Raw genomic sequence first — 27,282 nt, forward strand, 5'->3', positions numbered from 1 at the left:
CACACACTCACTTGTGGTTGTTTCCTTCTATGTTTTCTATGTAAAATGCTAAAACACGTACTTATGTTTTAATAATGTGTTGGTGAATTCATCTCCTTCTATGTTTTCATGTGTACGAGTTCGCAACAAAAAGGAATCATTCTATGCATGTGAATACGTTTTTTTGCTTCATTGATTTAATTCAACACGGCAAGCTTAGTAAGGGGTAATAAGCTGCAAACACTAAGAATTCGGGTGCTGCTTCAATCGGCCGGTCGACTGTCGCCTTACCCTAGCGTAGAATTACATCGTTTTAATCAGTTTTCATTGTGCGGTGATTTTTCTACACCTTACCTGATACACCATTACATTACATGTGTTTTCTTCCTCCTCTCTGAATAGGTGTGCCGTGATAGGCCTCCATACGTCGTAATTAAACTTAGTACATGATCGAACATCCAAGCATTTGCTGAATGTAATTCATCTGTCCATGGACATGCATGGAGCATGATTAATTCAAATTCATATGATTGGACAATGCGATTTGACTATTGACCATCTTGTTTTGTTTGGATTGGTGGCTACGATATTACTAACTAGGATGCAAATTATAAACTGTACCTCGTGCATGATGAGTGCCACCCTGGTTTTGTAGGAAGAACAAGGCAATGCACGATATATTTTTTTTACACAATTTCCACGCCCTAGAAAACAATTTGCACGTAGTGTTCCCCTTTTTTGAGGGGGGGGGGGGGGGGATTCTTGGTAATGAGGTTGAACTCCAGCCTCTCCCTGCATGCCGATGGTCTAGCATCGGCTTCTTCTAGAGTTATCTTTCCTCGTGTGCGGGGCGGATTGTGAAATGTGAAATAAAACGATGAATGGGAATAACTCTTACAGCTCACCCAACATTGGGTGGGACAGAATGGACTAACTATAGCACAACTCCAATCTATTGCTCGCTTCAGTGCTTGTAATCGTTGCTAGGTGTTCTATGAATCTGGATATAATTTTTATTATTTCTGGTGTTCGTTGTACTGCCATGATTAAAGATGAATAGATTGGAAGTTTTTTCACAAAAAAAGGGAATACATGTTTTTTTTACCTAGTACGTGGTTGTTTTGTTCGGTTCGTTCATGTTTTCCCACAACGGCTCACCCCCACCATTTTTTCCAACTAAACCCCACATCTCGTTTCCCCACCTACAACTCATTTGGGTTTTCCACGTTAAAAAGAACCGAAAGCAAATCGAAGGCTTCTTCGCTCATGCACGTGGATAGGAAGATACGTGTAGAAGGCCTTCCTTGCTCGCTTCCTATCTCCCTCCTTCGCCTAGATCCAACTGGCCGGCTGCTTCGTGTCATCGCCCATGGCAGAGTGCCAGCAAACCGACCAAGAACAAGATCATCTCGCTGACCCCCCCCCTTCCTCCTCGCCGATCGATTCTCTTGCGTCCGCAACCGATGAGCCTCCTTATCCTCCTTCAGTTTGATTTTATTTCCCGTGGTTGGCATATGGTTTGGACGGCACAATGACTTGGTGTCTGGGTCGCCATCGCAACCTCGCACTATAGATGGAGTGCACATGAGTTGTTGGCCAAGCCGGCAGCACGCCCTCCGCCTCGGGCCTCTGGCCTTTTATTTTGTCTGGTCACTCTGGTGAGGTTTTTTTTTTTCTTTCTTTGCTTTCATCTAACGATTCTCTTGGAACTCCTATTTGATGCAATCTCTGTATGGTCTATCTTCTACTTGCGCCTGCATGACGCTTAGTTGTTTCGGCGGAACCGCCTGGCCAGCAAAAGCAATTGTGCATGCGTACGAGTACGACGGTGAAAATGCATCTTGCCTGTGTTTTGAAAGTCTGTTTTTTTTTTCAGGACAAAAGATGTTCCTTTTTGCAAACATGATGAAGATGCTCTCTCTCTCTCAAAATAAAAATAAAAAAACATGATTTTTTTAGCAAAAAATAAAAAAACATGATGAAAATGAAAATGCTAGGCTCGGGCCTGCGTTGAAGCCCACATCTTCCGGTGGGATGCGGTGGCCCATTTGTGGGTGGCAGTCCAACGACCTTCTCTTTCCCCACCACCATATACCACCCGCATCGCCACCACCATTCCACTCCCCCTCCCCCCACGCGACATCACAGATCACCACCCTCCCCCTCCCCCTCCAGATCCCGACCCCATGGCGACCGCCTTCGACTCGCCGACCTCCTCCCCGGCGGCCGCGCCCTTCCACGACGACCCCTTCCTCAGCTTCGCCGACTCCCCCACCCCCGCCGCGGCCGACGTCCACGTCTCCGGGGACGACTTCCCGGCCTCCCCCGACCCCTACGCCTTCCGCCACGACTCCGCCGCCGCGCACCCCTTCGGCATGCCCGACTCCAACGGCAACGGCATGCACCACGAGGCGGACGACGACGACGGCCTCTTCACCGACTCCGGCCCCGTCCTCCCCGACCCCGCCCAGATGGGGGCCGACGAGGGCTTCCTCCTCCGCGAGTGGCGCCGGTACGTTTGGTTCGCTTCCTCGCCTCTACCGCTGCTCAGATCTGATCGATCTGGCCAGGCTCGGTGGTTGGTCCTGCTAGATCTAGCCGCGCCATCGTGGCGGGCTGGGTTGCTTCGGGGCGTAGATCTGCTTAGATGGGTGGCGATCTGGCCTGCCGCTTGCCATTATCTGGGGCGCAGAGCTGCAGTACGCGCGAGATTCCATCGCTGTGGTGCAGATTCGGTCTCTCATGCGACCACCTGCTCCAAATTCGGTGCATGTGCCGATATGATGGTGTGATCCAATGCCTCCAGCTTCACTAGACTAGGATTTTAGCTGAATTAGAGCAATTGACGTGCAAATTGGTCACCGCACCCGTGCTTAGTTGCTTGGAAGTGATGCAAGACTTCACACCATGACTTGATGTCAATGAGCTAAAAATGGCTCAGCTTGCTGCAACTTGTCACGGTTAGCTAAGCTTGACACACACTAAGTAGGTACTTTAAATCGGGGATTTAGTACTGGGTGGTCTCAGATCAACAAAGCAGTCGGAATCACATGATCAAATCCCAATTTTTACTGCCTGGGACTCTCTGGGTGTTACTTTAGCATTAGGTTTCGCCAATAGGGAAATGAAATTGCCATATGTTGATGTGATCCACGGTCTTTGCTGCTTAGCTGAACAAGAATAAATGATTGCTTGGAATTCAGTGTGTGTGCTGTATGATGGTGTGACCCAGTGCCTTCGCAGCTTCGGTACACTATGAATTTTAGCTGAATAAAAGCAAATGACCACTTGGAATTTGCCATATGACGATGTGATCTACTGTCTTTGCAGCTTTTGCAGTACAAATTTAGCTGCATAGGAGCGATTGCCGTACAAATTGGTCACCAAAGTCGTGTTTTCACAGTAGGAATTTATTTGTGACTGCCATAACTTTTTTCATCATGACCGATTAATATGATAAAATGGTTCAGCTTGCTGCAACACTTTCTCAGGGCTAGCTTATCTTGAGGCACATTAGGTGCACAATTTAAACATGAGATTTTGTAGTTGAGGATATCAAATCAAGAAGGTCCAATTTGATTTGCATGATGAAACTCTCTGTGTGTCCCTGTCTCTTTAGTTTTTTTATCTATGGGGAAATAAAAATGGCATCTACTTCCCTTGTTCTTATTTCTAGATCATAGTGGCAAATACATACAGGTTCATGTTCACGCACATAAGTCTGTATTTTTGTATTATTAAAGTTTATGTTTTGGTTTTTCAAACTGGGCTATTTTCTGAGACAAATCTACACATGACTTCCTCTTCCAGCTGTGTCCAAAAAGGAAGCTTTCCAAAAACTAAAGGAGTGTTCTTGATTATGTTGATGTTATTTCCCCTATAGGAAGTGTTTGCTTCTATTGGCGTTTCTTTATGTTTCCTCCAGTGCACTATTTGTCTATTTAAACACCTGCACCAAAGTATGCAATTTGCTGTAGCCACTACGAAATAAACTTCAGATAAAGATATAACATATGACTCCAGATCTGACTTCCGGGCCAGAGAATGTCTTAAAATAAATTGTTGTAGGCCCTGTTCTATATCATTAACTACAACACTAGTGTTGCATTAAATGTCCATATCTGCTAAAGAATAAATACTGCTATTTTTACTCCTTGATTTCATCTGTGTTGTGCAAAGTAAATGCTAACACCAGCTGTGAACAGTCAAAATGCACTCCTTCTGGAGGAAAAGGAGAAGCACGAGAAGGAGCTGAGGAGCCAAATCATCCTTGAAGCTGAAGAGTTTAAGAAGGGTTTCGTTGAGAAGCGCAAGCTGAACCTTGAGACAAGCAAGGATCACAACCGGGAAAGGGAGAAGGTACAGTCTTTCTTTAACATAATGACGCTGTGTATTCTCCTTGGCACTTTGGTTACCTGACATCTCTTTTTGTTTTCTCTCTGTGTTACTGCTTGCTGTCAGCTTTTCCTCTCCAACCAGGAGAAGTTCCACAAGGGAGCAGACAAGCAGTACTGGAAGGCGATATCCGAGCTCATCCCACAGGAGATTGCACACATCGAGAAGAGGACGGGCAAGAAGGACAAGGACAAGAAGCCCGGGATCATCGTGGTCCAGGGCCCCAAGCCTGGGAAGGCCACAGACATGGCACGGATGCGCCAGATCCTGTCGAAGCTGAAGCACACACCACCGCCACACATGAAGCCACCTCCACCACCCGCCGTGGCACCCGCCGGGAAGGACGGAGCTCCGGCCGCCGCTGGAAAGGACGGAGCTAAGGCGGCAGCGACGCCTGCTGCCAAGGATGCCCCTGCCAATGGCACTGTCCCTGAGAAGGAGAACGCCCCACCCGCCGCCGCTGCTGCCCCCGCAGCAGCAGCTCCGGCGCCACCAGCTGAGCCCATCGCCGCTGCCTGAATGAGGATGGCTTTGATCAGCCGCTAATCCTTCGCAGTAGGGTTATATTTGGGTGTCAGTAGAGTTGTTCCAGGAGAGACGGATGGGGAAGGAGCGTGAAGGCCACATAGCATGCGAGGTGGTGAAATCGTCTGAGTTCACCACGGGGAATCATGGCGGAGATACACGCAGTGTACTATTATTAATTTGAGTTTGTTATTATGAGCAGGAGGGTTGTTACTTATGGGACCAACAAACTTTATTCGTTAATATTGTCATTGCATTTTGTAGAGAGAAAGAGGGTACTGGTAAGAATAAGGTAAGGCTGTCGCTGCTGCTGTATGTGTTTGTATATTTATCATCAAGTGTTGGATTTTTGGTAAAAGACCTGTGGTTGGTTGATGTTGCATATATTACTATCAGTTGGTTTTTCATCTCAAGTTCAGTGCTATCTTCTGTTTATGCAATTGAAGTTGGATACTTTGACGATGTATTTGGCATTGTCTCATCCTTTTTTATGTGAAAATTATTGTACAACTTCCTTTAACCCCATCAAATTTCATTTTTGTTCACATAAAATTGATATCTTTTTATAGCCACCAAATTATGTTTTGGTGTAAGTCTATTTTTTTGGGTAGTTGGATCTACCTCGTATGGTTGTGGACTCTTCAACCTCCAGCTGAAGATCAAAGTTAAAAAAACTATACACGATGACAAAAGTAACAAATTCCCTAAATAGTCCTGACGTTCAAATTCTTAAAATCTCTACTACTTAAAAAACTAGAAAAATTAACAAAATCTGTAATTTTAAAGTATCAAACTTGGTTAAGTTTTGTAAAGTAACAATATAAATTTGGGACCCTACTATTCATGCAGCAGAAACTCTAGCAGTGAAGCATGGTCTTACACTGGAGAATGACATGGGACTACACTCAATTCGAATTGAGTATGATGCACTGCAAGTGATTAATGCATGCCCGGGACAAGACAGAATCTAGAATTAAGCTTCACCTATTCTACGCTGACTCGCTGAGTGCTTTTATTTTGGCTGGGATGATTGGTTCTGTTCAATTCTTGCATTGTCTGAGGGAAGCCAACGAGGTGGCTCATAGCTTAGCTAAATATGCTTTTGCTTGTAATTGGGTCGATGAACCCCCAGATGCCATCATAGAAAACCTTGCAAACGATTAAGAGTGCTGCTATGCAGACGATAGCTGTTGGACGATTCCTGGACGATAGTGCAAATTAGACCATCCATACAAAGGACTAGGTGCAACTCAGCCAATAGATTAAACATATCGTGCCCGAGTCGTCCAGCAGTATCGTCTGGGAAGTACTCCCTCCGTCCGGGTGTATAAGTCATCTTAGGAGTAGCACCATGACCTAGGTGGCTGTAGATTGGCAGAGGAGGAGCACCACGGCCAGCTTAACTTCCAATCAGAGCGCTGCACAAAAGGAAGCAAAATCAGCATTTAATAGGATGTCTTTTCAGCTCTCCATGCAGGCCCACGTACATGATACTCCAGCCGCGATCAACGCCCAGCATGCAAAACTGTCTTCAATATCTTGCCTAACCAACGCCCAGCCGCGATGCATGCATTGGCCGTTCTCATGCGAGTGCCTCCTCTTCCTATAACAAATATAACGCTCGTTAATGAGGCTGGGAGGGGAACGAGGGGAATTTAATGTTACACGCCTAAACGTTTTGGGAAATTTTGGTTTTCGTAAGATGACTTATACACCCGGACGGAGGGAGTAGTTTCAAACGATTAACTATTCTACCTATGCAATAAAGTAGCCATGATGGCATCCCCCCTTCCCATCAAAAGAGTGTTTTTCTATATTTTCTAGTATTTTTTTATTTACTATTTTTTATAATAGATTTGTAAGTACTCCAATGAATGTAGTAGTAAGGGCTCAGATAGACTTTCTCTCATTTTCCTCAACTATTCTGGTGACTAGGGCAAACTCCTTTCAGATTTCATCGGCGAGCTCGTGGATTCATCTCACCTCTGTCTGCCGCTCCGTTGGCTTGTGGCGGGGAGGGGAATCCCGTTGCCTTTGCTCTAGATAATAGTTTAGGTTAGGATTTTTTTAGTCCGGGCGGATGGCGCTGCCCTTCTTCGAGTTTGTGTTTTTGGGCTTCGATCCACATCGAGTTTGTCCAAGTAGACATAGTCAACGGAGAACCGACATCGATTGTCATGTCTTTGGAGCGGTGAGGTTAGGAGTGGCTAGAGTTAGTGTTAGGTGTTTAAGATCTATGAAGGGTTTAACGAGGACGCCTATTTGAGGGACGGGCTTTTTCGGACGGAGAGAGTATTTGAGATGCTTATAATAGATAGTGGATATTTCTCACACTGAAAAAATGGTAGACAGGCGGCGGGGGGCAGTGGTGGGATAATGGCGGCCGCCGCGGCATCTTCCTCCGCCATTTCTGCCCTCCCTTCTCCTTCCTCCTCGCAGCCCCTCTACCTCCTCCTCCTCTCCAGGCCGCCGACACCATCCCGCCTCCGCCTCCGCCTCCACCTCCACCTCCGACACACGCACCTCCTCCCCGTCCGATCCCGCCCGCATCGACCCTCCACCCGCTGCTGCTGCTCCTCCGCCGCGGCGTCCTACAACGGCTGGGCCGACCTCCCGGCCGCCGACGACCCGCTGGGCCTCCCCTTCCTCCGCATCACGCAGCAGTCCCTCGCCGCCGCCCCGCTCCTCCTCCTCCTCCCGGTCGCCGCGCTCTCCCTCTCCCGCCTCCCGCCCGCCCCGCTCCTCGCCGCCGTCTTCGCCGCCGGGTTCGCCACCGCCAGGCACCTCGCCCCGGCCCCCGGCGCCTCCTCCACCCACCGCCTCGCCGCCCTCCTCGCGGATCTCGACGCCCGCCTCCTCTCCCTCAAGGGCCGCCTCCTGGCCTCGGCCCCCGCCGATGGTGACCACGACGACATCGAGCCCCTCGACCGCGCCCGCGATGCGCTCCTGGAGTGCGCGGCAGCCGTGGCCGCCGGCCAGGGCCAGGGCCAGGGCAGCAGCAGCAACGCCGGCGGCGCCGCTCCGGACGACGGGGCGCTGCAGGACGTGGCCAGGGAGGTCGCCGGCTACATCGGCGGCTGGGCCAAGGCCGCCCTGCGGGAGCTCAGCTTCGCCTCGCCGCGGAAGAAACCCGCCAAGGCCGTCGCCCCTGATGCTTCTACGGCCGATGCCAAGAGTAATTCAGGCTCTGCTGTAGCTCAGCAGGGGGATGGGGAAAACAAGCCAGCTGATTCAGCGGCCGTCGGTAGCGCCCGGCCGCTCGACATGCTGCCGTTTGATGGCAAGGATGCTGCCAGTGGGTTTGAGGATGCAGGGTTCAGTTCTGAGAGCGGGCAGGAAGACGACGACCGGCTGGAGAGGCTGGTGTCCAAGCACAGGTATGGCCGCGGCGGCAGGGTGCCAAATGATGGTCCATTTCAAGAAGGCGGCAGGTTCGCCGCCGCTGAATCCGCCGAGTCCTCCTTGCTGGAGAGGACACTCGAGATCCGGGACAGGTCGTACAGGTTGAAGATCGAGCGCCGAGATGGCGGTGAGAGCCGAGTGAGTGGAGCACGGGGGATGCCGGCTGATGAATTCGTGGGTAGCGCTGCCGCCAGTGTTGAGGAACAACCACTTACAGATGATGATGAGGGTGGTGCCGGTGTGGGTTCAGATGCTGAAGAGTTTGGCCGCAACGTTAAGGAGGCTGCTGAGATCTTGAGGAAGGCGAGGGAATGCATGATGGCCAGGGACGACGAAGAGGCCGCGGACGCGTTGCTCTATAGGTCAGCAAGGCTTCTGTCCACCGCCGTGGCTTTGAGGCCGACAAGCCTGGTAGCGGTCGGTCAGCTAGGGAACACCTACCTCCTCCATGGGGAGCTCAAGCTCAAGATTAGCCGAGAGCTGAGGACGCTGCTGGCCAACAGCGGGGCTTATATTAACGGAGGAGAGCGTGTCTCACGGTCCAGGAAGCTTGATAGAAGGATCCTTAACAGAGAGAACATTTCGTCTGCGCTGGTGGGCGTTTGTGAGGAGTGTGAGAGTCTCCTTGTTGAGGCAGGCAGAAGCTATAGGACGGCTGTGTCAATTGATTCGGGCGACGTCAAGGCGCTGTACAATTGGGGACTCGCGCTTATCTTTCGTGGTCAACTGCTTGCTGACATCGGACCGGTATGAGCACCGACATTATTATACAGTATGCACATGCTCACATAACAAGTTGATGTCGTATTTACCATCTAGCTAATAATTTACATAGTGTATACCACTTTTGTGTTGGTGGGTAATAATTACTGCTGCATAGTTATCCTGTGATATTGGTAAAATGAGAATGATAAACATCTATTTTTGTTCTGTTGCAATCATTTAATACAGTGCACACAGTCTAGAAACTCAGAATACTAGGCATCAGTCCGCTAACTATTTAGTTTTTTTTGGTTATTTGTGCATTTGACTTATTATAAAAAAAACTGATGCAGGAAGCAGCAGTTGATGCTGATCGGGTGTATTTGGCTGCAATCGACAAGTTTGATGCCATGTTATCCAAAAGCAACACTTATGCTCCAGAAGGTTCGACACCGCTCTGCTTTTTAGCCTGAATTTCCCTACAAGTTTGAACTTGGATACTTCATTTCCTATCTCTAGTTGTTTGGATGTGGCTGTGTATGATGCTCACGTGTAAGTGATGTGGCGTTGCAGCTCTCTACAGATGGGGCAGCGCTCTGCAGCAGCGATCCCAGTTGCGCTCTCGGAACAACAAGGAGAAGATAAGGCTGCTGGAGCAGGCAAAGAGTCTGTTTGAAGACGTACTGTATGTTGAGGGCAACAACAAGATGGTACGGGAGGCTCTATCGTCGTGCATATCAGAGCTCAACTACCATGGACGATGGCTACAGTGAACTGGCATGGGGAGTGCCATTAGTCGTGTGCTGTATTAGGGTTGAAGACAGAGATGAGTGAAATAAGATGAAGCGAGCTGTATGTATGAACCGAAATCCTTCACCACGACGAGAAAGTCGCTCCTGTACACTATTTGAGTTGAAAGGCTTAGCATTTCAACAGGAAGGAAGAACCTTCGCAGATGAGCTTTGCATGTGAATAACAAGGATCCCAGAATTAGTTTAAGAAATTGCACACAAGTTCCAGTCTATGATTGGCGGATTATTTGTTTGATGCTGATCGTCAATTTCATCATGCATGCAATTTTGACAGGTTCGGAGCTTATGTTGCCTCCTTTCTGTCTGTGGCCTCTGCTCTGCTCGCATGGGGGAAATTGCTGAGAAGACTGTGTTGTTATCAACTCAACTACTTTTGCCTGTCAGCCAGGGAAATCAGTGCTGCAACCAGACCAGCATTTGCTCTGTGTAGTTGTAGTTCTTGCGGACATCTTTGAAGCCATCATGCCTGTCAGGATCAGCAACAATTGCTCTGACGATGATATTAGGGTTTGCCTTCTTACTCTGCTTCACACCTGTACTTATTACTTAACACCGTCATAAGGGATCGATGCCCCTCTGTGATGAACACGTTCAATGATACTATGCACATAGGCAAATTTTGTTCAAGTTGTGGTCTAGAGCAAAACCCCTCAGCGAGTGATGGAAACACAAAAGCAGGGCTATATATATAGATCAAATAAGGTGATATTAAGGGGTTGGAAGCCACAACTTGCAGCTACTTTGCTGTGAAAGAGGGCACCTTGAGGGAGTATGAGCGCGCTCAAGATGCACACATGCCAAATCAACCAACATGTAGCATGCATGTGGGCTTTGAGGAGAGGACATATATGTATGCCATCAAAAGGAGACTCGTGTCAACAAGCCAAACAGAGACAATTGCTTGATGCATGTGTCATTCTTTCTTGCAATGATCAACCAGCAGCCAGTCTACACAAAATGAGTCCCATACGCAGCGGATTAAGCCCTGCAATAATAGGGTGCGATGAGATGAGAAACCAACCTCCCGTTAATTAGATGCCACCAACCTCTCTTGTATAATTAGATGCAACCAAAACATTAGATGTTTCAGATACTTCAATAGAAACAACTGTTCATCACCAAGTTTGTTTGTCCCACATATACAGCTATACCACACACAAGTGTGTTGTATTTATGTATACTCCCTCCGTCCGGGTGTATAAGTCATCTTACGAAAACCAAAATTTCCCAAAACGTTTAGGCGTGTAACATTAAATTCCCCTCGTTCCCCTCCCAGCCTCATTAACGAGCGTTATATTTGTTATAGGAAGAGGAGGCACTCGCATGAGAACGGCCAATGCATGCATCGCGGCTGGGCGTTGGTTAGGCAAGATATTGAAGACAGTTTTGCATGCTGGGCGTTGATCGCGGCTGGAGTATCATGTACGTGGGCCTGCATGGAGAGCTGAAAAGACATCCTATTAAATGCTGATTTTGCTTCCTTTTGTGCAGCGCTCTGATTGGAAGTTAAGCTGGCCGTGGTGCTCCTCCTCTGCCAATCTACAGCCACCTAGGTCATGGTGCTACTCCTAAGATGACTTATACACCCGGACGGAGGGAGTACTACTCTATGGTGTACGAGTTTTAAATGTTTGGATCTCAAAACGAGGCATTGGCAGTGTTGTTGTTGTTGTTCGCGTGCCGGCAGTCCCTCTGGTGTTCACGGCGGCCAGACGGCCTTGACAGCCTATGCATGCACACAGACACGTGGAAGCGACCCCTTCTCAGCACCACTCGGATCTGGTGCTCCTCCATGTCCTCTTCCTCGATCTGGCCTCTCCAGCTTGCTAGAGCAATTTTTAGGGATACCATGATGCTGTTTGGTGATTTATTTTATATTTTATTTATATGACAGCCTTAAAATGATAACATGCATATAAATAAGATGAGAAAAATGTATTTCTTGCTTTCTTGAGTTTCATATCTTTCCAATTGCATAGTCTATATAAATTAATGTTAGATGCCTATTACTTTGATGCAATATCCTGTGAAGAGCATGGCAGATGAACAACAGGTGTAGATGTACCACAGGTGTCATGAGTTGTGCATCCTTGTGAAAGATAGCAAGAAACACATCAATGTCCGCTATCACTTCATACATGACCGCGTCGAGAAAGGTACGGTGATCGTGAAGTTCACCAGGACTGGTGAGTAGAAGGCGGACATCCTAACCAAGTCACTTGGCCGTGTCCTGTTCCAGGAATTGCGCGACAAAGTTGGGCTCATGGACATCACACATCTTCGACAAGGTTGAGGGGGAGATTGTTGAGTCAACCAAGTCTTCGGTTGCATGCATGCGGCACCAAGAGAAATAGCTTCCTCGGCGTGCAAGGACCAAGTAGTTTCCTAGTAATTTCCTAGTAGTTGCAAGGAACTTGACTAGAAATAGACTGGAGCAGTACATGCAAGTACGTGGTAGTTTCCTAGTGTAGATAGGAAGGTGCTGTGCACTTACCTGGTGCTTGTCACGCAAGTGCCATTCCCAAGTCCTTTAAAAGGACCCCATGTCCCTCATATGTAAATCAACTCAATTCATTTTCAGCTTCAGTACAAGGCAGTAGAAGTGAGCTCCACTCTTACTAGAGCGCCTGTGTATGTGAAGCTTTGAGTTCGTGTCCTCCTCTCCTAGTATAGCTAGCTTGCATTGGCCATAGTTTAGGCCATTTTTCCCTCTGCCTGGTTGAACCTCGGAGAACTAGCTAGTCCGTAGTTTTGTGCTAACATGGTACATCTTGTAGATAAATTGGCCTAACGCAAACAGTTTTCAAAAGAAAGTCGTGTGTGATTGTTCATTGATCCAACGCGGTTTATTCTTAGAAATTATGTGCGTTGCCTGAGGTCAACGCCCACGATATTTTTTCAATAACCGTTTGCAAAAGCAAAACCCAGTTAGAGGTTAATTGCTCTATTTTTAATAATCCATTTATTAATTTGATTGACATTCATATTAAGCACATAATATATTTCATTTCCATATTAAGGAAGTCGAATTTCATAATTGAAATACATCAGAGTACAACATGATATAGCTTCAGCACTCAGCTACCCCATTACACAACTGCACCAGCACCAAGTTTCACACGAAACATGTAGAACCTTTCGAAATTAGCATCATAGACGGTATATAGACAGATGCATCTCATCTGGAAAACTGCTGAAGCGGAAGGCGAATATTGATCCTTCATTCATGTTGAAGGTCTTTGCATCTTTATGCCAGTGCCCGTGGATGATTGACCGTCCGTCTTTTGTCCTCTTCAGAAACATTTCAATATTGAACCGTGGGTGTTGTATGAAAACCTTTCTCGCCTCCTGACCATAGAGGTGGTTTGAGAGGTAATCATTAGTGAACTCCTTTGGAAAGGCCTGAAAACAAGGATGTGCATAAATATCTTCTCTATATTAGAAACGAGGCAAAGAAATAAAAAAAGGCAAGGTATAATATTTAGTACTATCTTGTAGTGAACTGATGTCTTCTTCATTGTGCAGACAAAGATCTTATTGTTTTTTGTTACTAATTTCATTATCCTAACAATCTTTCTGAGTTTCTTGACTTGATTGATATTCATGGGCAACTCATTTCCACATATGCAAAAGGGTCGAACAGTGGGTCAAAACCTCTGACAGTATGACCTACATGTGCAAGACCAAATTGTTAAAAATCTAAATATTAGAATGGTTCCTGCAATTGCACAATAATGTGCTATTAGACAACGGACCATGCACGTGTATTTAACTAAACACCGCAACAAATAAACCAAATATTAACTGAGCACCACATTGCACAATATAACATACTCCTAATAGAAGATCAGACAGTTAACCAAACCAAGCATGCTTAACAACTTGGAAATATAGCAATTGTATTTGTTTCTCATGTATTCAGTACAGCCAAATTCGATTTATTTCTCACATGGTATACAAAAACATAATGCAGGCACAACAATTAAACACCGCGTTGCAGAATTGAACCATCCACTTAAGTAAACACCACAACAAATGAACTAAATGTTAACTGAGCACCACATTGCGCAATATAACATACTCCTAATAGCAGACAGTTAACCAAACCAAGCATGCTTGACAACTTGGAAAATTGCACCCTCAAGAATTGAACATCACATTTGCAGAATTGAACCAAACAGTTAACTGAACACCATATTGCACGACATATAGAACATATACTCTAGACCAGAAGATTGCATGGTAAAAGTAGATAGCATAATTCACTAGAATTTGTTAAGGAAAGGCAGTAGCTAGCAAACTGAACATGGGTCCTTATAGTGAGGTAATAAGACAAGCTACCCCTCATTTTCAGAGATATCGATGACGATTGGCTCCTTGGACATGGAAGAGGGCGAGGCCTCTGTTTCGTGGGTGCCCTCGTCGTAGTGGTGAGTTGCCTGAGCCGCTCCGGGCACCAACCTGCTGGCTCTCGAGATGAGGTAAGCACGTGTACGTTGAGAAAACACCTCGTAGTCTTCGTCGAAGGCACCGATGGTGGCCTCGAGAAAACACCACGAACTGTCATTTGAAGCAGCCAACTGTGTCGCGGCATCGGCGCGCGAGGCGTCCACGGTGGCCTCGACAGTGAGGTGCTCCTCCAAGATCTGGGGGTTGGCATGAATGGCAGCCATCGCAACCTCATCTGCACGTGCGGCCGTGATTTGCTTCTCCGCTGCCAAATGCTCCTTGAGATCCTGGCTATACTGCGTGCATCATAGCTTAGGGCGGCGCTTATTTGGTGGAGGGGTCGGTGATTTGGGTGGAAGGTGTCGCACTCGCACCGGTGGTCGAGGCATGTGGGATGTGGAAGGAGGAGGAGGATGGGGGTCGGGTGTGGATTACCTGCCTGGATAGGCGAGGCCGAGCAGCGTGAAGGAGGGTCGCCGGCGAGAAGGCGGCGTTGCAAGCAAGGAGTGAAGGTTTCAACTTGGAAAGAAAGGCGGAAACAGGGGAAATGTGGCTTTTGGTAAGGGGAAGGGGCGGGGACGTAGATATTTCCATGGAAGCCAAAAATTTGGAATCGCTTCAGCGAAAAAACTAGCGCGCAAACTGTCATCAGACACGGTCCCTTATCCAGAGCGGGTTGTGGACTATAGCAGCCGCACCTTCTCGCGTAAGCCGTATGCGTACTATAATCCGACGGTGCTCCAAGATATTTTATGCTGCATCTCACTCGGTTGGTGATAATAAACTGTGTGAGATCTATTAGATTTTTTGTCTTGATTTGTATTACATAATGGGGTCACAACGACAATGGACGGTGTTTGAATTGCTAGACCTTTTATCTGCAGTGAACATGCAACTATATGTGTGTCGTAAAAAAATTGGAATTATTCAGGGTTTGTTTGGAAATTTTATACATTAAATTGGTTTTCTAGCCATTTCAGGTGCACAATTCAAAATTAAAGCACATGCACAAGGTCCGGTGCACCAACATGGGTTGTAAAATCATATATGTGTCCATGGGTTTATGCTTATGTCCCATGCAAGAAATGGGCATGAATTTCGAACACCATGGCACTATGGCTCTCCGGCAAATGTTGAGGTACTTGCTTGTGTAATTCTAGTAAATCCAAAACCCATCTAAAATTCATGAACCTTGGCATTCTATCATGGAATGGCATCAATATGCCGGGGTAAAAAATATTGTACCATTTGGGGCAAGTTGTGGTATAAGCTTCTCACAGACCAGAGCTTCTCACAAGAAAGCCTCATGGTTTCGTTAGGAAAACCCGTCACCTTTGTGGACAAAACGATATTCGTCGCCTATTCTTCATTTCAATTTTTTTCCTGGTGTCAACATAGAACAACATGAGTGTCATGTTAAATTTTGGATTTTTTGGGGATCATTTGGACATTTTTATACGTTAATTGAGTTTTCTAGGCATTTATGTGCATAATTCAAAATTGAACTACATGCACGTTCTCCTTCCATAAAAACGGGCGACAAAGTCAAATGTTTGTCCTTGGTTGCAGGCTTAGGTCCCATGCAAGAAATGAGAATGAATGTCAAACACCTTGACATGGTCACTCGGCGACAAACATTGAGATACCTGGTTTTTAAATTCTAGTAAATCCAAAGCTCGTCTGAAATTCATGAAACTTGGCATGCTATCATGGAGCGGCATCAACATGCCGTGGTAATTTTTTTTTTATCCCTTTTGGGGCAGGTTTGCGGATATGTTTCTCACAAACCAAAGCTTCTCACAACAACCCTAATAGTTTCAGTAGGGAACGTCCCACCTGTGGGGATGAAACGATAAAAATTGCCTCTTATTGATTTCAAAATTTTCTCGTGTCAACATAGAACAACGGGAGTGTTGTATCAATTTTTGGATCTTTCGGGGTTCGTCTGGACATTTTTATGCATTAATTGAGTTTTCAATGCATTTATGTGCATAATTCAAATCTGAACTACATGCACATGCTCTAATGCATATAAATTGGTTGAAAAATCAAATCTGTGCCCTTGGTTGCATGCTTAGGTCCCATGCAAGAAATGAGAATGAATGTCGATCGCCCTGCCACGGTGACTCGGCCGCGAACATTGAGTTACCTGGTTTTTAAATTATAGTAAATCCAAAGCTCGTCTGAAATTCATGAAACTTGGCATGCTATCATGGAGCGGCATCAAGATGCCGTGGTAAATTTTTTGTCCCATTTGGGGTAGGTTTGGGGATATGTTTCTCACAAACCAGAGCTTCTCACAATCAGCCTGATGGTTTCGGTAGGGAACGTTCCACCTTTGGGGACGAAACAATATCCATTTCCTCTTATTGCTTTCAAATTTTTTCTCGTGTCAACATAGAATAACAGGAGTGTTGTGTCAATTTTTGGGATTTTTGGGGGTTCGGTTGGACATTTTTATGCATTAATTGAGTTTTCAATGCATTTATGTGCATAATTAAAATTTGAATTAGTACACCATGTTGCATTTTGTGTTTTTTGTTGCTTGCATCATTTAGTGTTTATAATCTGAACTACTTTGGATCATTAGCTGATTTTCAAAGTGCATGTAGCTTCACATTTCTCAAGTTATGTTGATTTCCGGAGTGCAAGTGCCTTGTATTTTTTAAGTTAAATGTTCGCCCCCTGGTAACTTGAATTCTTGGATCCGCCACTTCACACAAATCATACACAAATGCCAGTACGAATTAAATAAAATGTAGGGACTTACGCTAGCTCGTTGTACATGCTCACTACAGCTCTGCTTGCACTTGGGATGTTCCATGTACAAGTCCATGTTACCACTTGCTTGGATGTGCAGGCCTTGTGCTCCTTGCATCTCCCTCTGCATTTTTGACACGGCAAATAGCTGATCAAATAAGCGGAATCGACCTTGCTGTTGTATCGGAGGACAGATACTTACAAGGTTATACGGGTGTGCAGGATGTGTACCAGATCCCGTAGCGCCATCATGCTTAGCTCAAAAATGGATTTGCTTGTTTCAAATGATATCTCCAGAAGAAATAAGAGTTAAAGTTAGAGTTGGATAGGCGTGTAAGCTAAGAGAGCAGTGAAAGGATATCCAAACATCGTCGGAACAGTGCACAAGGGAGTGATGTGTGGATACCTACTTCGGGCCGGCGTTGGACCTCGGGCCGCGACACTACAGCCCGAGGGGGCGACGCAGCAGCAGCGCGCAGGTCGGTGCAACCACAGGGTGAACCACGGGGCGGCGACGAGGACCGCGTGCCACGCTTGCTACGGCGCGACGGGAAAATGCAGCGGCAGCGCGAGGGTCGGTGCATTCATGTGGATGGCCTGGAGCGGACGGTCTTGAGACGGCGGTGACTGCGGGCCGCATCACTACGGTCCGAAGGGGCGACACAGCGACAGCGCGCGGGGCGATGTAGCGGCGGGATATATAGTAAGTACATAATTTGGTTGGAGTATAAAGACAAGGTAGGGATAAATCCTATACTTCCTAATAGTCACGATACTCAACATCCTCCGCAGTCATAACGGTAGCGACGCAGACAGTGAAACTGGAGAAGAATCCGAAGGCAAGACAATGGACAGTCAAGAATTGTGGATTCTAGATATGTAGATGCAACGAACTGGGGAGCTAGCCAGAGAAAAGACAAGCAGCAATATCTAACGCTTAGTGCACTAGAATTAGTATGTGCCACCTCATAGTTCACCAATTCACTACCCTGTGATTTTATTTTGGCTACTAGCTAGTTCACAGTGACACTAGAAGCAGACGGCAGAAACTTGAGATTCATATGTGTTACATATATAACAATACTAAAGCGAGAAGCTTCCTCTTTTTCTCCTTTTTTTAAACTTTTTGTTGTCTACTGTACATTTTACTGTTGAGCCCAGTGCCACGTCCCCATCCAGTGAACGTCATCCCTCCTCGTGAACAGTAATCATATACGTAAAACAGTAACCAAGTTCAAACAGTAATAATGCATGAACAATAAATAGTTCTGAACAGTAGCTTCAGGGAAAAGTATATACATATCAGTTAAAAAATTACATATACACATATACATATACTAAGCCGGCAGTGGCCTGGTCTTCTTTTTTAATTTTATTTTTGTGCTGCTTAGATCCGAGAATTACGTAAAGGGTTAACCGGCAAGGTTTTGTTTTTGTTTTTGTTTTCCTTTTTTGGGATTTTTTATTAAAAGCCTCATGGTGATTTACACGCAATTGGTTGGTCTCAACCCAACACTCCAAGTCACGCTTTGTCGTATGTGTTTTTTTACAAATGGCGAAGTGGACTTTACCGTCAGCCCCGACAAAAAGCTAACGGCAAAGAGTTCCACAGACGGCAAATTAGCTGATTCCCGTAGTGTGTATGTTTCCCAACAATATTTAAAGCTTTAAAATATGCATCATGACACACACATACACTATAGTTTAACATGAGTTTCATATAATAATGAGTGGCGTTATGATATTCTATTTTTTATTTTTATTGTTTAAAGGGTTCCAACATATTTTTAACCGAAACAATAATGGAATTGTAATCCAGAGCAATACACGCGAATAAACCGGGACAATAAAAACTGTAAACCAGCACTATGCATTCATGTGAACAGTAATCCAAAAGGAAAACCAAAAAATAAAAAAATAAACCTAATTTTATTTTGAGACTCCTCCTTCCTCGACCCAGAACAGTAAAACCAGTGGAACGGAACAACAGCCGAGTACACCAGAAACATTAGCCCATCCAAACCATAAGCCAAAACAATACACGAATTGTAATCTAGCGCAATACACCCGAATAAACCGGGACAATAAAATCAATAAATCAGCATCATGCATTCAAGTGAACAATAATCCAAAATAAATGTCAGGAAAAAAAAATCCCCCAAATAACTAAGACTCATTCTCCCTCGATGCGTTCACCTACGCAAGGAGAATAACCGGTGTTGTTGTTGTCGTCTACCTCGCCTTCTCCTTCCCTGTGGCCAACCAGATCAAGACTTTAACCACAATGCGATTATTGAAGCCACCTCTACGACGCGCCCCATCACGACAGTCTATAAGCAACCAACGACAAGGGGCAACATTAAACTAAAAACGGTCACTCGACCAACCTCTTCACTCCACTCCACTCCCAATTCTATTTCTTTGACCGATTCAAGAAAAGAAAAAAAATACAAGACAATAGATCATCCATGGAGGGTAGTGTTTGCTCAAAAAGCTATTGTAGAACCAATTGTTCCTTAGCTGCCAAAATTTCCCGAAGTATGGATATACCACTTATCATATATCACAATTTGAAAAGCGCACTGGGTTGAACATCCTATTATCAGGCTAGATATTCATAGATAATGCGTTAAAATAAGCTTTCCGCCAATTACTATCCATTTTTACACCACGACAAATTTGGGGTTTAAACTACTTATAAAATTTGAAATTTGAATTTAATTAAGTATATCCATATTTGAGAGAGAATGAAAGAATGCCAACTAGGAACTAGATATGAAATGTAGGTGAAAAAGATGCACAAACAGGACAAGAAATATTTCCCTACTATAGGGTCTACACATTGGTAGCAACCCCATTCGATCTCACTACTGATCAACACTAGTTGAGTATGAATTCAACTACATATTACTACCGGTCCCATCATTTTTTTTACCTACAAAAGAGAAAATACGTTCTTATGAAAAAATATTAATAGACCAGACGGTTTACTTAATTCCTTAAATAATTTAATGTTTGTTACGTACCTAGGTAGATCATGGGTAAAGCTAGAATTAATATTCTTCTTTTTTATTTATTTTCTGGCATGATACATGTTGTTTTCTTGCTTATTTTCATAAAATACAGAGGAAATCGGTCACAGGCGTGGCGTGCGCCGTGCTTCTTCGGCGCTAATACTTACATATGTTGGTGCCGAGACCTCAAGCCCTAGCTCACCGTGTCTCGCCCACTTTCTCTGCACCTCTCTCTCACCGTGGCTCGCACCGAGGAAAGGACGAAGAAGATCGAACAGAGGACACAGTGAGTTTCCGGCGCACGAACGCCTGCCGCACGAACGGAAAATTTTCTTGAGCTCACACTCAACACCACACGATTACAACGAGCCACGACGCGCACGCATGCACGGGGATCGCTCCGAGCCTGCAACGGATCCGCTCCCAACGCCTCGCCCAGCTCGCCAACGCGCACCCTTATTGCCAACAACATACAACTACAATTGCTGCGTAACCCCAAACGCAGGCCTGTTTAGATACAATGCAGTGAAACTGCACGACCACCAAAAATGCGCTAGTTCTTTATCATGTGGAGAAGCTTATTACTAGCTCACTGTGACAAACTACAAGCAGAAGACAGAATCAGGAGCGTTATGCTTGTTACTCCCTCCGTAAAGAAATATACGAGTGTTTAGATTACTAAAGCAGTGATCTAAACGCTCTTTCATTTCATTTCAGAGGGGAGCGTAGATTGTGGAGCAGGATGCAGTGAAATTTGATCTCTCGCCACACACAAGTGCGCTGTATTTACTTATTTAGAGGAAAAGCGGTATGCCACTGCTAATTGCTGGATGGCCAGATCAACTGGAGCACACCTGCACAAGTTAGTGTATGTTTTCTTTCAGATTTATATGATTGAAATCTCGGTGTTGCTGAACAAGATGAAGAAAGTTGTGCACAATTAAGCTGGAAGATTTGGCAGTAAGCTATTCCTATTCCTGTCTATCGGCCAGCATGTACCAGCACTGGCTAGCTGGTGGCACATAGCCACATACCAGAGACTATAACTGATCAAGCAGGCAGCATCGATATTGCCGACACCTACCAAAGGGACTCAAATCTGCGTGATCCTGGTCAAGAACATCCAAGGAGCGTACGTACCGTGGTCGGCGGCGGAGGGGCCACTGGCTGCTCCCGGGTGCAGGTGCACCCGCATCAACAATACACATGAAATAAAATATTAAACAAGAAAGAAAAAATCTGAATTTTTTTGACATCAAACTAGATCAATAGATTTAGCTTTCTGCAAAATTTCGTGACCAAATAACATTTGAGAAGCCCTCAGAAAAAAAAAACAAAATCACTCCTCAAAAGTGAACAAAACTTTGAACACAGATTTGTTTTTTTTTTTCCGAGGGCTCCCCGAATGTTATTTGGTTACGAAATTTTGCAAGCAACTAAAACTTTTGATCTAGTTTGTTGTTCCAAAATTTCAGATTTTTTAAATTTTGTTTTGTACCTTTTTTAGGTGTACTGTTCATGCGGGTGTAGGTGCACCCTGGAGTAGAAAATCCAGTCTCCGAGCAGTAGCCGCCGTGACGGTTGCGGGCTTGCGGCGCGATGAAGGAGTAGGAGCCGTCGGGTGGTGGAGGCCTCTTGAGATGGCGATATCGCTGCCGGCGCCGGCAGTGGAAGTCCATCTACTCTTCTGTAGTTCTGTTCACCGGCCTCGCTTGATCAATCCAAGGAATAAAGGGTGTCTCGACTCTTTTGGAGCTTAATCACGTGATTAGTACGACTTGTAATGATAATTACCAATTATAGGGCGTTTGGTCTAGTGGTATGATTCTCGCTTTGGGTGCGAGAGGTCGCGAGTTCGATTCTCGCAACGCCCCCACCTTTTTTTCTTTTTTTTCTTCGGACGTGAAGAAAACTAGTACATTTTTTTTGAAGGACATGAAAAGTTGTCACTACGAATAACATAATTTTCTCACAAGATATACAGACAAAATCATCTATGTAGTTCGGTCCGTTACCAAATCTATATATATATCTATATCTATACCTAATATTAAAGGGCGGAAGTTTTCATAATTCTCATACGTCATCCCATTTATATCCGTTGATTTTGTTTTAACCATGAAGATTGACGGTTGAGATTTTCCGAGATAAACACCGGGTCATTAGGTGTTTCCAGGTGGTTCCGTCTGCTCGTCCATCACGTAACCAACACCGTAAAGCTAATCCCCTTGATTTTCTCCTCCCAAATCCCTTTGCCAGATTTCTTCTCGAATTGAAGAACATGAGGTCAGCAAGGTGCAGCCATTGGAGGGCGAGCGTAAGTTCCACGTTACTGGCAGAGGACGAGCCAGCCTACCCAAGGTTCACCGCCGACGAGTTTGACCACTTCCCTGGGATGACGCATGGCTTTCCATGACGATCGACGTAGGCGGCTTCGGCCTGATACTGCGGAAGCACGGCCTTGTCATGGATCACGTCATCGATGCCTTCATGATGGATGCCACGGGGAGGCTCCTGGACAGGGCCGCTATGGGGGAGGACACTTGTGGGTCATCCCAGGCGGCAGGGGTGGGAGCTTCGGCATCGTGGAGTCCTGGAAGTTCCAGCTCGTGTGCGTGTCCGCGAGCATTACCATGTTCATCATCCATCGGCCAAGAAACGAATCCGCGAGCGATCTCATCACCGAGTGGCAACATGTAGCGACATCATCCTCCGGGTCGTCGTGCAGAACCAAGACACGCAGTTGGAGTCCCTGTACCTCGGCAGGTGCGCAGGCGTCGTCGCGACAATGACCAAGATGCTCCAGGAGCTGGGCGTGACGCGACACGAAAGCATTGAGGTGAGCTAGATCGAGTCCTTCCTCTTCTTGGCGTTCTACTACACAGGGAAGCCGATGGAGCTGCTCCTTGACAGGGGCACCAAGCCCGACAGGTACTTCAAGGGCAAGTCGGACTTCATGGACGAGACCATCCCGAGGGACGTGTGGGAGAGCACGTGGAACTGGTTCATGGAGGATGGGGATGGGCTTCTCATCCTCGACCTCTTCAAGATGGACCAGGGGGCTGCATTGGGAGATGGAGCCGTATGTCCAAGAGCCCGAGGGACACGTACGTGAACTAAACTACTTGGACCTCGGCGTGAGCAAGTATGGTGGTGAGTGGTGACAGCGCCAGGACCAGCTATGAGAAAGTGAGAGTTTGGAGTGAGGCGTACTTCAAGGATAACTTTGAGAGACTTGCGGCGGTGAAGGCCAAGTAGATCTCACTGATTTTTTCAGGACCGATTATCAGGTGGCAATGGCACGACGCGGAATTGCAATGGCACATCTACGTCCATGACACCTCTGCTGTCCACGTGCACCTCCACATGCAAATTAAATCTTTCTTCTGCTGGCTGCGTCGTTTTTGTTCCAGAATTCAGATGCCTAAGGCCCGACCTCATCTACGCCCATGACCCCTCTGCAATCACACATCTACTGCATGGTGTGATTGTGATCTGTGCAATGAATGGCTGCAGAGGGGAAGGGGCTGTCGTTCCGTTCAGCAGGGGCTGCAGCTTCTACGGCTGTGAGCCCGACCCGCATCAACAGCAGCAGATTCAGATGGTTTATGCACATTCATTCATTCACTCACCAAATTGATTTGAATTTTGAGGTACGATTTTCCACCTTGCAAGGTTTGTGATATCTTACATATTGCAACTCTATCATCTTTCAATACCATGATATGCATGCATCTCTCTTTGGTTCTCAAATAAGAACTGCAAGTATTTCACTTTGCACGGTAGATAACGTGCAGTGTAAGGTCGGTGCTGTAAGTATAAAGTGTAGGCAGATCAAGATGCGAGTTTGTTTAATTTTGACTCCAAGCATGATATACTAGATAATTAGAGACAATCATCTTGGGTAAAAATATAGCAAAAGTATACTCATATAGGCCAGGTTATCTTCTAGCAAAAACATAGCCGTAATTTCTTCTCTGTCCATTCCTCTTTCTTTCTTCTGTGTTTTTTTTTCCGCAACGGTGGGCTCCCCTGTAAGATGATTGTAATGAGATATATTAGTAGTGATTGGACATTCTGTATTTTGTGATGTACATATACTGAAGGATATTAGCATTGTCTTTGAACTGTTATTTGTTGAATCAGCAACATTGTATTAGGGAGTTCGTCAGCTGCACACATACTGATGCTTAACTGCTGCTTTGACTTATTTGGATAGCATCAGTGGTCGGACGTGTATATGCATGTTTATTCACGCAACTCCATGGCTCTGTGCTTCATCCAGTTGATCCATTTGTATGATGCATATGCTCATTCATGTGCTGTCATAGTTACTCCTCACCGTTCTGGTCAGTGTTTTTGCCAGAGGGCGGTCATACTCGAGGAAGACATTTAGGTAAATCCGAGCACTAGCGTTTACCTAATTTTTTAGGTAAACATGATTATTCATATTTAGTTGCTTCTTTATTTTCAGAGCAAACTGTAATTTGCAACTAATCAATTATTTATTTGTTTTCATAAGATTTTAGTGAGAAGAATATTATAAAAATACAATTTTATCATTATTTTAGCTCTTGCTATCATCCATTGCAACTACATCGCGCACCCACAAACACATGGAGATTGTCTTGGCATAAAAATATCATGTCCGACTGGCCTATCTAGAGAGATGAAAGGGTGAAAAAGCAACATAACACGTGGGGTGCCATGTGAAATTGAGGACGTGAAGTCTTCTGTGTTTATTTGGTTAGTGTCATGTGCTGTTTTTTTTCCTTCTCCAGTTACAGTGCATGGGTATGTTTCCTACCACTGGTGGAAAAACAGGCTTCCGTCCAGCCCCATAAGTCGCGAAGCTGTAGGAACCGCGACTAATGGGACCTTTAGTCGCGGTTCTGGAGGTGAACCGCGACCAAAGGCCTGGGCCCAGGGCGCTCGGTGGCCAGCTGGCGCACGTGAGGGTCTTTAGTCGCGGTTGGCCAGGACAACCGCGACTAAAGGCCTTCGGGCACCTTTAGTCACGGTTTGCCAGGCCAACCGCAACTAAAGCCCCTCCCCTATTTTTCTGAATTTTTTGATATATTATTTGTATTTTTAACATATTGAATTGAATTGAATTAGTTTTATTTTTCTGAATTTTTTGATATATTATTTGTATTTTTAACATATTGAATTGAATTAGTTTTATTTTTCTTAATTTTTTGATATATTATTTGTATTTTTAGAATTTTGAATTGAATTAGTTTTTTTTTCTTTAGTCGCGGTTGGCAGGTGGTTGCGCGCGGGAACGAAAAACCCGCCAAAAAAGTCCTTTAGTCGCGGGTCGCCTCCCCAACCGCGACTAAAGGTTACCCTTTAGTCGCGGGTCGCCTCCCCAACCGCGACTAAAGGTTTCCCTTTAGTTGCGGGTCGCCTCCCCAACCGCGACTAAAGGCCCTTTAGTCGCGGGTCGCCTCCCCAACCGCGACTAAAGGGGGGGGGGCTATAAATACAACCGCCCGACCCGTCGCCTCCATTTCTCTGCTCGTTCTCTGCCGCGCCGAAGGCCTGCCGCCCTCGCCCTCAACGCCGCCCGCCGTCGACCTCGCCCTCGACACCGCCCGCCGTCGCCCGCGCCCTCGACGCCGCCCGCCGTCGCCCGCCGCCCCCTCTCGCCCACGTACGGCGCCCGTCGCCCCCTTTCGCCCTAGTACGCCGCCCGCCGGCCTCCCTCGCCCACCGCGCCGCCTCGCTGCCCTCAACGCCGGCGGCCGGCCTCGCCGCCCTCAACGCCGCCCCCCAATCCATCCTCGGGCCGCCGGCCTCGCCGCCCTCAACTGCTCTACAGAGCGATGATCGAGAGAGAGAGAGAGAGAGAGAGAGAGAGAGAGCAGAGAGAGAGAGAGCAGAGAGCAGAGAGAGAGAGAGAGAGAGAGAGAGAGAGAGAGCAGAGAGAGAGAGAGAGAGAGAGGGAGGGAGAGAATTTTTTAACTAGTTAATTAACAAAAAAGGGTAAAATTTGATAATTAACAAAAACGGTAAAATTTGATAATTAACCCTAAACCTGTGGCGGCCTTTAGTCGCGGTTGGCCAGAAGAACCGCGACTAAAGGTCCTCCGCCCCGACGGCCGCCTGGCGCCCACGTGGACGGGCCGTTAGTCGCGGTTCTTAAGCAGCCGCGGCTAAAGGTGGGGGGCTTTAGTCGCGCTTATTTGGTCGCGGTTGCGCAACCGCGACTAATGGCAGTTGCGAACCGCGACCAAAGGCCTTTTTTCCACCAGTGTACGTAAAAGTCTCTAATTAGAAAACAGCGCATCATGATGTTCCCTCTTAGTTCATTAAGAAGTACCTCACATTTTAATAATTTTTATGTGAGATTTTCATGAGTTCTGTGCAATGTTTCATTTTTGGCTACGCAATTAGTTGCATAGGATGATCGTATGTCCACACATCGGCTCTGCCATAATAAGCATTTGTTTATTGCAAATTTAAAAGCACCCATGTGCATTCTCTATTTTCTGTGTGTATATATAAAAGAAGCGGCTATTTGTTTTCTGGACATTGTGTTATTATACAGAAAGTTTGTGCTATTATGCATAACTAGTTTTTCAAGAAAATGTGGTATTTGCTACTTTTACTTCAATGTTGTAGTTAAAATAATTACATATCTAAGTATTTGCCCATAACAAAGCAGCCCTAGCGACAGAGTCAGACGCCTGTGGCGGTGTGAGCATAAAAAATTATGGACATGGAAGCTTCCAGTAGAAGATTTAGAGCACTAGCACGTGGCTAGCCCTTGAGTGAGTTGTCAATGGTAACGGCAAGGCTAGTGTCTTCAGGTCATCCTTACGTGGTTTGTAAGCCGGTGGTATTCACAACCTTGCATTGAAGTCATCGGGTGCGAGGATGGAGGGGAGGGTGATACGACAAACTCAGCTACATCCGGTTGGGTCGAGTGTGTAGTACATTCCCCCCCATCTCATGTCATCTCAATGTTTTTTCCTTAAAAATCAATTTGCCGGCTCATTGGCATAATTAATAATCTAAAGTTAATGTTACCCACTCAAGTTAATTTACTTGATACAATACCCTAATGTCCAGAGCTCACACTGCAATTCTCAAATAATTCATCTTTTTTGTCATAGGTGACCATTCTTTGATTCATAGGAACTGGTAACTTCTCCCGTTGCAACGTACGGGCATTTATGCTAGTTGAAAGATAAGAAGTGGAATTATAGTTCAGTTAGGGCATCTCCAACGCAAGTCAC

The 27,282-nt window shown here is 46.0% G+C and overlaps 2 protein-coding genes and 1 non-coding gene across 3 annotated transcripts; all 3 read left to right on the forward strand.

Moving 5' to 3' along the window:
- Positions 1 to 2,110: 2,110 nt before the first annotated feature.
- Positions 2,111 to 5,312, forward strand: LOC123149908 (clathrin light chain 2). The gene is made up of 3 exons (XM_044569698.1): positions 2,111 to 2,491; positions 4,185 to 4,338; positions 4,441 to 5,312. The coding sequence occupies exons 1-3, from the start codon at positions 2,166 to 2,168 to the stop codon at positions 4,891 to 4,893; spliced, it is 933 nt and encodes a 310-aa protein (XP_044425633.1). The 5' UTR covers positions 2,111 to 2,165; the 3' UTR covers positions 4,894 to 5,312.
- A 1,938-nt stretch (positions 5,313 to 7,250) lies between these two features.
- LOC123149909 (uncharacterized) lies at positions 7,251 to 10,006 on the forward strand. Its single transcript, XM_044569700.1, has 3 exons — positions 7,251 to 9,048; positions 9,357 to 9,447; positions 9,577 to 10,006. Exons 1-3 carry the CDS (start codon positions 7,276 to 7,278, stop codon positions 9,774 to 9,776), a joined length of 2,064 nt encoding a protein of 687 aa, XP_044425635.1. The 5' UTR covers positions 7,251 to 7,275; the 3' UTR covers positions 9,777 to 10,006.
- An 11,834-nt stretch (positions 10,007 to 21,840) lies between these two features.
- On the forward strand, positions 21,841 to 21,912 carry TRNAP-UGG (transfer RNA proline (anticodon UGG)). The gene has a single exon. It is a non-coding gene; the product is annotated as a tRNA-Pro (tRNA).
- Positions 21,913 to 27,282: the final 5,370 nt, after the last annotated feature.

This window comes from Triticum aestivum, chromosome 7A (genome assembly GCF_018294505.1).
Source record: "Triticum aestivum cultivar Chinese Spring chromosome 7A, IWGSC CS RefSeq v2.1, whole genome shotgun sequence".
In the NCBI taxonomy this organism is placed as follows: domain Eukaryota; kingdom Viridiplantae; phylum Streptophyta; class Magnoliopsida; order Poales; family Poaceae; genus Triticum; species Triticum aestivum.

Bases quoted from the DNA above. Each gene is read 5' to 3' on its own strand.
- LOC123149908 (XM_044569698.1), top strand. From the start codon at position 2,166: ATGGCGACCGCCTTCGACTCGCCGACCTCCTCCCCGGCGGCCGCGCCC. The intron at 2,492-4,184 runs GTACGTTTGGTT...AGCTGTGAACAG, and splicing joins CTCCTCCGCGAGTGGCGCCG to TCAAAATGCACTCCTTCTGG. The intron at 4,339-4,440 runs GTACAGTCTTTC...GCTTGCTGTCAG, and splicing joins ACAACCGGGAAAGGGAGAAG to CTTTTCCTCTCCAACCAGGA.
- LOC123149909 (XM_044569700.1), top strand. From the start codon at position 7,276: ATGGCGGCCGCCGCGGCATCTTCCTCCGCCATTTCTGCCCTCCCTTCT. The intron at 9,049-9,356 runs GTATGAGCACCG...AAACTGATGCAG, and splicing joins TGCTTGCTGACATCGGACCG to GAAGCAGCAGTTGATGCTGA. The intron at 9,448-9,576 runs GTTCGACACCGC...GTGGCGTTGCAG, and splicing joins CAACACTTATGCTCCAGAAG to CTCTCTACAGATGGGGCAGC.